Here is a 12,795-nt window from a genome sequence, read left to right as displayed (position 1 = left end):
GCGACTTGAAGAGTGAAGTGCAGTTTTCCCTAACAGAAAGCAAAATTTCACGCACACTCTTTGTTCCTTCTGGTCGGCCATCTCACTAATCGCCAAAGGGTTGAAACAGGAACGCACACAACAGAGCACCACAGACAAACCACTTAACTCAGACTGACGCCAGCTCACTAACAGTCGCGGGAGACCCCCAGCTAACACCACCTAGCAGCACAACTCGTAACTACAAAGCATGCGCGCGCAACAGGTCGTTTCCGGTTATTTTTGGGTCCCCCCTCATATAGTGTAAAAAAAAGGAGAGAGAGACAGTGATTGAGCAGTGGCATTATGGTGAAATAACAAGTGGACAAGGACTGACCACTTCAAGAGCATAAGTCATTATGTATGATGGGGTCAGTAAATACTCCAATTAATGATAAACATTACACTATTATATACCCGAGTTTTTAAATTATTAACATACAGTAGTTGTTACAAAAGCCTAATTTTGTTTCGTTATAGTCGTTTTGCGGAATTCTCCAGCCACGTATGGGGATAAGTTGGCCGCAGCTGCTTGCTGTGAATCGCCTTATAGCGACTCCAGAGAAGCAGGTGGAGACATAGCCTCAACTTTAACTGTCGTGGTTGAATGATCCTGATGTTCTGTAGTATATCTTGGGCCCCTCTCAGTAGAGAACATGATACAATCACAGGGTCATTAAGTGGTCCTTGGCTCCAACAAGGCAGTCAACAAAACCCAGAAACAACTCACAAACACACTTTATTACATTTTAATTATTTACATTGTTAGTAACAAATATGATGGCTGTATACAGTTTTTTGTTCCCTTTTTTTGGGGAATGACATGATTGTGTGTCGTTAACATTTCGAGACCTAAGCTTTGTTTCGAACAAAGGGAAGAGTGTATGATGCCGCTGGCTATAAGCATGATGTCATTTAATAGCTAGTGATTGGCTATACGCTGGGAAGTACCGCGCTAACTACGTACGAAACTTGCATCATGTTTTACTGAACAAAGGGAGAGCCCCTGAGTTATCAGCTTCTTAAGAAGTCATGTGGTAATTACATCATACCCCACTTAATGTATAGCCCATAGCGTAATACAGCGCGTGATGATTTACACAATTCCACAAATTTATAATTTAATCTTACAAAATACAATAGTTAAAGAAATAAATGTATAGATAAATTAGGCGAAGTATATTATTAAAATGGAGTAATCGTTTATAATGTATGAAGGAAAGTGGTGTGTGTATTTATGTATGCATGTATCTGTATACAGGTTGGTTTCCTGCCAAGTTTGTCGAGTTGCTGGATGAACGCAGTAAGCAGTATTCATGTGCTGGGGATGACAGTGTGTCTGAGGCTGTTACGGATTTAGTGAGGGGAACTCTTTGTCCAGCCATAAAGCAGGTGCTTGAGCATGGCATGAAGAGGCCAAATTTTCTTGGTGAGTTCTTCAGCTTAGATCTCTTCATCTGAACTATTGAGATTTAACTGTGAGAGAGAGCTGTTTACCGAATCCGAATCCCAGCACGCGGTAGCGTAGTTGGTTGAGGCACTATGCTACAAGCTCAAAGGTCGCGGGTTCAAGTCCCGATGAGGTCATTGGATTTTTTCAGTTGACCTAATCCTTCCAGCCGCACTATGGCCCTGGGGTTGACTCAGCCTCTAACAGAAATGAGTACCAGGAATATTCTTAGGGGTAAAGGGCGGCCAGCGCATAAGGCTGACAGTCTTGCCGCCATCTATGAGCCGATTGTCTAAAAAATGTGGGAACCTCAATATCTGACAACCCTATGGGCCTCCATGGCCTGTTGCAGGGATACCTGTACTTTACTTTTTACATCCCAGAATCGTAAGAATCCTGTTCAGTCAGTCACTTTGGTCTCTTTGGTATTGGAGTGTAGACACATGTTACTGGTCTAAATCAAACCCGAATTTGGTCTAAAGGGTTGACAGATCTGTAGTTAATACAGAAATGCTCTCTCTACCAAACTTTTAAAAAACACATCTTGTCTACCCTATTTTAGATGTTTGAAATGAAACCCAACTATTATAAATTAAATGCGTTCATGTTTATTATAATAGTTTCCCTTGTCTAAGTGAATTTTTTGCCGGTCATGGTAGCCGATTGGTCTAAGGCATGCACTGTCTTCGCTCGTTCAGAAGCCGGGATCGTGGGTTCGAATCCCACTCAGGGCATGAATGTTTGTGTGCATTTTTCTGTGTTTGTGTACAGGTAGAGGCCTTGCAACGAGCTGATCACCGCCCAAGGAGTCCTACCGTATGTCTAAGATCTAGTAAACCGAAGTGATACGAAGAGTTTCATGGAGGTATTCCTAGGCCCAAATGAGGGCTGTAGCGCCAATGAAAAAAAAAGTGAATTTTTATATGTTACAACTTTTTGGATGTTCACAAATTTTTTTCCCCTAAAGAGGTTCATAAAAATAAAAATAGTTGTTATTTTGAGACTTTTACAGTGACCAATTTAGTTTTATTCAAAAGCACAGTTAAGTCTAGGTTTAATATGGGAGAATATTGTACAGTCAAACAGATTTCTCTTCACTAACCATAATATTGTGATCTATTGCGCTATGGAGAACATACCCTCCCCCGTCAGCGGTAACATAACAACATCGGGCGCTGTCGCTACTACGCTAATGGGCCAATCAACACTCTGCCCCCCCTCCCCTACGGTGACGTAGTGGGGGATGCCGCGGTTGCTATGCAGCAGTAAACAACTCTCGACATCGTTGCCCAGCAACACCTGTAAACATGGCGACTAGGCAGCAAGGAAGCGAGGCGTTTTCCCATTGTCTGGCTGAGGGTTTATAAGAGAACCACACTGCCTAAGGAGTCAGTGAAAATGTAGCCACCGCCAGAGACAGTTGAATGGATTTGCCAAAATGCAGTTGAACAGCAATTGAGATAGTGAATTGTATAAAATTAAGATTGTATAACCAGTGCTTGAGGTGGAATGAAAATAGAACCGGGATGGTTTTCCCCTTTTAATTCATAGACATAAATTATGAAAATATACCGAGTGATGTATATAGTCTGTGTTCCATCTAAGACCTACGAACATATTAGAGTAGTTTAAATGGCATGTGTTAAAATGAAGTCACACATGCATTACGAGTACTTTAGAATATTTTCCAGATGTTTTCATTGCTTTCTGAAGTCACTGATCTTCTATCTGTGGGGGCTGCACAAGACTGGTAATCTGCATGTTGGCTTCCTTTCTTTAGCCATTGTTTTACATAATATTCTGCATCGAAAGCACTAAGAGGGGGTCCCACTGATGAAATAAACATTAAACTAGATGCTGTTTTTAAAAGCACCGAGCTTCGGATGGTTGAAATAATGTTGTTCATGTTGCTGAATGCACGCTCACACTCTGCAGTTGAAATAATAATAGTATTTGCAGCTGCAATCAACGGCTTTAGTTCATCAGGATACATGTCATCACCATTCATTATATTCATGTAATATTCATGGAATCCATGAACTGAAGTTTTCTTACACACCATAAATGACTCAGCGAGTAACCTAATCTCTTTATCAGCAAAACATAGATCTTGACATTTTACCCACTTAGCCTTATCCATTATTTTCAAGTTGTCCAGTAACTGACTGTCCCTGTTTGACCATGTTGTGTTACTACTTCCAGTGGATTCGTGTGAAGCTCTAGTGGTGAACATTAGGGTGTTTATATTGTCACTTAATTTCTGAAAGAATTGTTGTTCACTAATCTTCTGCACTTCTCCATGTTCTAAGCTAACTCCCTTAAATTCTAATTTATCAGCAGCCGTTAGAACTTCAGAATAATATTCACCTGGATTATTTGCCGTGTACTGAAAGACGTGATACTTAACAAGAACTAAATGATGTGCTTCAGGCAATGTGATTTTCTTTTCTTGTAATTTTAAAGACAGGTGTTCAACTTCTGTTAAAGCATCGAACAGAAGTCCCATATTTAGAACAAAGTTTACATCGCTTAGTTTTCTTTTCAATACAGAATATTGAGCTCTCTCCCTTCCCATGCGTTTTGGGTCTACAGACGCATTGTGAAAATGCTTATAAAGAGCAGGGTAATTATCCATATGGCTCTCACAGACCGCGCACTAGACGATACCCAACGTGTCGTTCCTAACACTCGTCCTATGGTATTTAATCTCATACTCAGTTGTGCAGCAACCGTTTCCAATTCAGATTTGTTCTTTGGAGACACGCTGTAAACAGAATAGAGTTTATCAAAAAATGATTGCATGTGGCACACTGTTGACATTTCCCATACTGTATCATTCACCGCTATTTCTAATCGATGATTACTACAGTGCCAAACAATCAATTGAGGATACATTTGGAGCAAAAGTTGTGCAACACCTGCATGCCTTCCAAGTAAATTAGAGGCCCCATCACAAACAAATGAAATCCAATTTTGTGATAAAAAGTCACTGTGAAATCCGTTACTCTTGAAATTGTTGAGAAAGTCGTCCCTGATCGTTGCAGATGTAGTATTTTCTAATTCCACTATATCAAAAAAATAACTACTCGCATCCATGGAATCAGGCAGTTTGCAACGTAAACAGATTACAAGAGCTTCTTTTTTACTTCAAGTAGAAGTCTCATCGATCATGAAACCTATCTTAAGATCATTATCAATAATATATTTAACAAGTTTCTTTCTCATTTCATCTGCTATATGATCACAAATATCAGTGCACGCATGATTAGACTGCAAGATACGCCCCATAGCTAAACCATTTAGTTCTTGTAAATCAATCAAAGCTGCTAAATCTGTCATGGGACGGTTCACTTTCGCTATTTGATAAGCTGTCCTAAATATGCGACAAGTTGTAACGTATTGTTTTTCTTGTGTTTTAACATTCAGACATTCAATTGTTTCTTTTTTAGCAAGGCATAAAATGTCACTAGCTTTAACATGAGCTGCCGATAGTTTATGACAAGACAGTTTCTTCCTAATCGACTGTTGTTTCTTCTCTTTTGTTTCACCATATTCCTTGACCCTACCTTCACACCACTCACTAGATAATTTCAAACCTTGTGTTTTTGCAGGCCCTAGAGTTCCCACTGATTTACATGTTGTACAGCCTAGCCCTTGTTTACTAATTGTCAACCACTCGTATATTTTCAATTTTTCTAGCCATTGATCTTGTGTCCAGTAATTAGGGAAATAATTAACGTCATTTTCATGCACCTGATTTTGAGTCACACTGTTATCTATTGCAGCTGTATTCACACATACGGTGGTTTCGTCTTCATTGCAGTGGATGGAACTTACAATTGTTTCACTTTTACTTACAGTTGCACACGGTTCATTACTGCCACTTTCGCTTAATTTGGGTTTCTTACTGCGAATTATCCATTTCTCCATTTTCACCGATAAATGAAAACTGATGCTGAACTAAAATAACATTTTGTACAGTTTCTGTCATTGAAGCAAGGATCAACCCAAGGATCCCCACCCACCACTAAAATTTCTGGCTAAATTCCCATTGGTTGGAATAGAATAAAATATGTGTGTCCTTACGGCTAGATCGTGTCATCAACAATAGAAACTTTTGTGATTATTTACTGTAAACGTCTGACCCATTGCTTAAATGGGATGGGTTCTCGCATTATTCTACAAGTTTATATATGTATTACCAGATGTGAGAATACAGCCTGTACCCGTCATAACTGTATTTGTAGTTTGCCGACTATGCTATTTCAACACCAAATTTATTTCTGTCCAATGAAGTAGGAGGGAGTAGGAAATGTGTACCTCATTTTCTGCCAAGATATTGTGTTTTAATTTTTAATAAAATAACTAAGAATTCAGATGTGACAACAATAGAAAAACTTAAAATTTTGTTGTAAACAACTGTTCTGTTGGAGACAGGCCACCTCCGCATTGGGATGGGATGGGATGGGATGCAAGGCAAGAGAAGGACAAACTGTTTCTGACATTGTATAATTTATTATCGGTCTTAAGAATATGAAAATGAATCTTTCCTTAACCTTTAACCGCCGGAGTTTTAAAACGCAGGTAAAGCTAGCTGACCGGGGCTTATTTAAATGCCCACTGCTTGCAGGGGTTTAAATCCACGTTTCTGCTGCACGTTTAAATGCCAGTTCTACTTAGAGCGCTTGAGCGTTGTATTTGGAATTGCTCCGTCTAATACAATTTTTATGATAAATGAATGGAATTAACTAAAAAAATTCTTCACACAGCAGTTCTGCAGTATAAAATTTTTCCGCTCCTACACACAACAGTTCCGCAGTATAAAATCTTTCCTGTTTGTAACAGTTCTGCAGTATAAAATCTTTCCTGTTTGTAACACTTGGGCTTGTTAGCAGAAACCCCATGCCACAAAAGTGTGCTGGCCATAAGCCTATATATTTCTATCTACACAAGTTTCTCAGCTTATTCAGGGTATTTGGCGGAAGTTGATACAAAGGAAAATTGCCTGCCCCCTACTTTCTTTGAAAACCCCTTATTGCTGCAAACAAGCGTCTTCCATTTACTGGATCTGACGATTCTGAACAGTTTCATCCTGCTATCATCCTGTGGTGCGAAACTGCCCCATAAGGACTTTCGTCTTACCCTTATGCGCAACATGCTGGAACATGGTGTAATGTGTCACTCCCAACCACAACACCCATTAGGTTGACCTCCTGCTCTGTAATCCACAATATTTCATCTAGAGGAGGCCAATCGACATCACTGGCCGACCTCTTGTGCCATGAGAATGAAATGCCATGTTTGTTCTGCACGTGTAAAGAGGAAACGTGTTCAGATGAAGTGCAAGAAATGTGATGTGGGACTGTGCATTCTCGGGTGCTTCAAACAGTACCACACGAAAGCAAAATTTAGTTAGACGACGCAAGGGAGTAGCCTGTACAACCATGAAACAGATAACAACAACAACAAAAAAGGTATTATACGTTGCATTTACTGCCAAAGAAGTAACGGGATGCTTTAAAGCCATTTAGAAAATAACCGGGATGCCATCCCGTCCCACCTCAAGCCCTGTGTGTAACTGTAAATTGTATAAGTGTGGAGAGCTAATGTGCAATAAATTCGCTATATCCAATACGGCGTGAAATTATTTGTCGCATTATACACCCAACATGTGACAATATATTCTTATTGCTCTCTCTCTCTCTCTCTCTCTCTATGGCTCTACAGCCCTTTGGACCTTGGCCGCTTTTTCAGTTTTCCTGTACACAGTACAACTCCTTGGACAGGGTATCAGTGAGTCGCAAGGCCGCTACCTAAACACAGAACAACACAAACAGAATAAATGCACACAGACATCCATGCCTGAAGTGTGATTCGAACTCATGATCCCAGTGTTCGAGCAGACAAAGACAGTTCCTGCCTTAGAGTGTGCAGCCACTGTGATCGGCTGTATATTCTTATAGCAGCAGCAAGTTAATTAAAGCATGTCCTTATATATGACAGCTCCAGTAAACTAACTACTGGGAGCCTGAATTTCAAATGTGACCCCAAAAAGAAATATACAATTCAGCATTTACAGTTATTCTCACATTGGTACTATGTTTGAGTATTAGAAAGCACCATTGCAATAAAAATAGAATGCAGCCGTGATAGAATGAGTATGACCTGTAAAGAGGACTTCAATGTAGTGAAAAAAGGTCACTGTAATTGTCAGTTTTGCAATGTTCATGTATTGAAAGCAATCACATAACACAATGGTTCTGTTCTGGCACATTCATCATACTAGTGTTTCTTAACTAGCTACCACTTTTTTCCTTAACCTCTTGCACCAACTGTACTTACAGTCTAGCTTTCAAAGTTATTGATGACTAGCAGCCCATGAAAATACTGTGAACTGACTGTCTCTGCCCTACCATTGACTAGGAAAAAAGTTGCATTCCAGAATCTGTTAGCATCTTGTCATCTCTTAATCTTTAACCACTGAGAAGTATCCCTCACGTGATGTTCATTGTATCATGCAATATCTTCCCCTCCTTGTCACACAGGTTTCCTCTTTCTCTGTCCTATGTGGAAAGATATCACAGGATACAACTACACAGGTGTATGTTTAAGGTTTTGTCCTGACTGCCTCTGTGGTTTAGTGGTCAGAGTTCCTGGCCACAGATCCAGAGGTCCCGGGATCAATTCCTGGCACTACCAGATTTGAGGGTTACACAATAGCTCAAGCAGTTAGTCGCTGGCTTCCCACCGTGGCAGCCCGGGTTCAATTCCGGGTCTGGTCAAGTGGGATTTGTGGCGGACAAAGTGGCGCTGGGGCAGATTTTCTCCAAGTACTTCAGTTTCCGCTGCCAATCTTCATTCCACCAATTGCTCCACAATCACCCTCCCCTATCATCTGGGGCTAGTACAATAGGCCAGAAGTGGCCGCAGCACAAGAGACCTAGTCCCACCCCACTAACAATAAAAAAAAAAAAGTTTTGTCCCCTATGAAAAATTGTGTGTGTTTCAGTAGGTGCTGACTGCAGAATTTTGAAAAACAATACTTATAGCAATAAAATAAGAGCTCAGCCTTGAATACAAAACTTTAAATAATACATATGAAGTCAGTATGGATTAACGTCTTTAACATTGTTTATGGGGTTGAAAAACCAAAAGAAAGTATGGTACATATTAAACCTAAGTAAAGAAGCACTGTCCCTTCCCTTTGTGAGTACATATTAGTGAAATTCATTTCATGTTCCAAGTTTTTGACTGTGTGACAAACATAATGAGATGAGACCTCTCATAGGCATGGGAACTACAGATGTTGTGGACCCTGTCCAGGCTTCTTAAGAAGGGGATTATTTTCATTATCAGTGTGGTAACATGTCATTTGACAGAGGAAATGAACAATTATGCCTTTATGTACAATTTATATGCCACTGCCATAACAGGCTTTTACAGTGATGTATAATGGCTGATTCATACCCATTGATTGCATGTGGAATGTCCAAAAAAGTTGCATGTATTCAAAGAGTGGTGTTTTGAACAACCCATAACATACATATTGTACATACGTAATTATTGGTGTGACTCAAACTGTTTCATATGTGATGTCTGTTAGTCAAGTTCTGTACAAGATGATGTGTTTATTCTCACATGTATGCACATGTGTCACATTATGGTGGACTGTGGATGGGACTTGTGGGCAGAACATGAGTACTATATGCTTGTGGGCATGCAGGGAATGGTAGATGGGAGTTTCTCTTGTAAAGGACCACTCCTAATTAGCACTTTGTTGTGGTTAGAAGTTATGTAAGTTCAAGAAAATCCCCAATTCTTCACATAATGCCAAGAAGGATGAGGATGCTGAATTATTCTTCATTAATCTGATATCCCTGTCATAATCACTTCAAAGAAGATGAAATGTGCTGTATCCATACAAGGTCTGACAGTAGTGTTTGCAAACTCACCACTGTGTGCTTGCTGTGGCAGCAGTGGACAGAAACCTCATTATGGTTTTATGATGTTGGCATACCAAGTTTACTATTTGGAAGTACTGAAAAGGCTGCATGAAAAAGTTAGATGGAAACGACCCGAATTTTTTGCCAACAACTCGTGGATCTTGCATCACGACAATGCACCTATTCGCATGACACTGTCTGTGAGGGAGTTTTCAGTTAGTAAACAAATAACTGTGCTGGATCACCCTCACTGTTCACTGGATGTAGCCCCCAATGACTTTTTTCTGTTCCTGAAGATAAAGGAAATATTGAAAGGGAGGCATATTGATGACATCAGGAGTAATATGATGGCAGCTCTGAAGGCCATTCCACAAAACCAGTTCCAAAATTGTTTTAAAGGGTGGACTAGGTGCTGAAATGATGAATTCTGTGCATAGCTTCCCAAGGGTAGTACTTAAAGGTAACCACAGTGATATTCAGCACTTTCACCGTGATGAGTTCGCGAACTTTATTGTCAGACCACATATTATCATTTGAACTTCATTGTATTATATGCAGTCAGAAGTTAGGGGATGGGCTGGTAGTTATGTACTTTAACCAGTTTCTATGAGTATGCATTACATTGAGAAATTTTAGGAATTGTATTTATTCTCAAATTATAGAAGTTCCACTGCACATATTTTCAGAAAGGATCTCTTAAGATTGATTTTTGAAAGAAAAGGAAGAAAAATATGGCTGCCTGAAAGAAGACAGTCTGGATAACAGACTATACCATACATTACTTTAGAGTGGAATGTCTGTTAGATCATCTGGGCTTTTTAAGACACTACAAAATACGATTTCTAATCATTTCTTCTATGTGGAGGAATCCATTGCATCGTTGTACGTCATATGGGACTCAATTGATTCATTACTGTAGAGCCTAATTTTATTTGAACACAGTCCTTTATCTCTGCAGGAGGTCCTTGTCATCCATGGTTGTTCATTGAAGAGGCAGCTACCAAAGAAGTAGAAAGAGATTTCAATTCAGTGTATAGCAGATTGGTGCTGTGCAAAACATACCGTTTAGATGAAGATGGCAAAGTGCTAACACCTGAAGAGGTGAGTATTACAACAGAGAATATGATATTGACAGTCCTGGTCAAGATTTTTGTTTAAGTTTGGTTTGTAACTTAGGTAACAAAGAAGTGCCATACATTATCTTAGTTGACAAGGACGTAGGATGATAAAATTAAAATGGCTGTTAAGAAAGTAAGTTTTGAGAATTTGAACTTAAATTAGTTGACTTATAATTGTGTGCATATGTGGGCATTGGTATTGGCAATGTTTAACTTACAGGTACTATTGTTAGAGAATTGGTTTAGCTTGGTTTAGTTGCTTGCTTGTAAGGACAAAGTGAATTATGATACTGAAGAGTGGAGTGATGTATCCAGAAACAGTCACTGTTAGCCTATAGAAAGGAATAGAATTGAAGATTCCAGTAAAATTTTGCAAATGTAGTGGATCCTCTTGGGAAATTACATGTATGGAATGTTACCTTCTGTGTTCATTAATCATGGAGATACAGCATTTTGAAATTTTCAGTTTTCCATAAATTTTTTTGTTGTTGTGTGTGGCCCTAATTAAGATAGGAAATTTATCCTTGTACTAATTGAACACTCTTTAATGGGGCTTTCAGTTGGTAAGCACTCACAGTATTTTAAGATGCATTAACATTTTGACCTTGCCCTTTGGCCTTAGTTTATGAAAAAATGTAGTCAGATTTCCAAAAGTTTTTTTTTCCGCAACACTTACTGCTTTTTTCAATACATCTTTGGAAAGTATCATGTTGGGACATGAAAGTGATAAGCAGATCTTATTTTCTGGCTGCTAGTGGTCTGATAGGCATGAGTTATGTTGTGACATGTACAGAAATGCTTCAGGGCATCATGACTCAATTAGCCTTTCAGTTTGTGCCTGATGCCAGTAGGGTTAAGTTGCATTTCAATGAATGGAAAATTCTATAGTACTTGGTCAGATGCAAAATTAATTTTTATGTTTGCCAAGTTTAAAGCGGCTGCAAGTGCTACAAATGTTAAAGAACTTTAAGGTTTAAAACAGTGCTGTAATCCCTTTAAGTGCAAGTTCCAAGACATACCTGAAATCTATGTTGAACTTGGTGATGAATAAGTTTCCTAGTTATCAGAAATATTAAAAAATCTGTGATATACATAGGAAAACTACTGCAAATTTGCCCAGAAGTTTGGGAAATGAAGCAGTTTTAAAATCAAGACTCTGGTAGTAGTGACAGGTCAGGTGAAGGAAAAAATGTCGCATAACAAGAGAAAAGAGTGAAAAGATTCAGATTGTGACAGTTCTTTGAAAGAGCTGGTGAATTAAGGAAACTCATCAGGAGTTTGAAGCCTCAAATTATATGGTCTGGACTGCCAAGAAATTAGTAGCTGTCAAGCTTAAATGAAAAGCCAGGCCAAGTGCTTCCTATAGAAACAGCTGAAATAGTGAAGCAATTTTTTTCTGTATCTGATGAAATCACGATCATGTGTAATTGACCTTTGCTTCTCCATAGATGTAGCCATGCGTTGGGGCCACTATGTGGCTTAATTTACATAGTGCAGTTGATGTCATGGCCTGTGTACTTGCTGATGCTTGCACTCCTACTACTCTGGACACTGCAGAAATTTTCTCACTCTACTTTCCATCCTAGTTATATGATGATAGAACCAGGAAGACAGGAGTCCATATGTGTGCCAGTAAACTGTTAACTTGCTTATGAAGACTGTGTCTCAAGCACAAGTGAATGGCAGTTGCCAGTAATCATATTGGATAGAGAAGAAGTTCACTCTCAGGCTTAACCGTTCAGCGTGGTTTGACGTGTATGTTTCGTCAGGTATTTAAATCGTCTGGGGGGGTTTGACGTGTATGTTTCGTCCAGCTGCACACCTACATTATAACGCCCATAATATTTGATGGTTTTGCTGTAGATTGTTAGATTTTTCGCTGGCCTGTTGTCAGGAGAACAACGAGAACGACGACAGGAGTTTAGCTGCGCTAAGTGATCGTTACATATGCCTGTCTTGCAGCAAAGTTCCTGTTGCTCTTGCGAGCGATTTCCTCGTTCAAGCTGTTATGAATGGCGTGTTTTCTTTGCTCTGAAGCTATAAACAGCAGAGACGTGATATGTGCTTGTGTTTATAATATCATATTGCCCTGAGCTGGCCACACTAACACACTCAATTGGAATTCTTAGAAGAGGGATGTCCACATTTTATTCTTGCCAGATCGATTGATTTCGCACAGTACATGGCAGCCAGTTCTTAGAAAAACGCCACAAATTAAGGCAGAACACTGTGGTCACCCCCTGTGACGATGGGTGTGTGTGTGTGT

At 39.5% G+C, this 12,795-nt stretch overlaps 1 protein-coding gene across 1 annotated transcript in view; it reads left to right on the top strand.

Annotated features, from left to right (window-relative positions):
* The window catches only part of LOC111873156 (small G protein signaling modulator 3 homolog), a 132,213-nt gene that overhangs the window by 75,927 nt on the left and 43,491 nt on the right, over positions 1–12,795 (top strand). Inside the window, exons 13-14 of the mRNA XM_023867631.2 lie at positions 1,280–1,447; positions 10,370–10,512. Of these exons, the coding sequence (XP_023723399.1) occupies positions 1,280–1,447; positions 10,370–10,512 (311 nt within the window). The remainder of the gene's footprint in view (positions 1–1,279; positions 1,448–10,369; positions 10,513–12,795) is intronic.

This window comes from Cryptotermes secundus, unplaced genomic scaffold (genome assembly GCF_002891405.2).
Source record: "Cryptotermes secundus unplaced genomic scaffold, Csec_1.0 scaffold259, whole genome shotgun sequence".
NCBI lineage: Eukaryota > Metazoa > Arthropoda > Insecta > Blattodea > Kalotermitidae > Cryptotermes > Cryptotermes secundus.
Note: the sequence above shows the minus strand (reverse complement) of the source record. Positions and strands in the feature narration are given on the sequence as shown.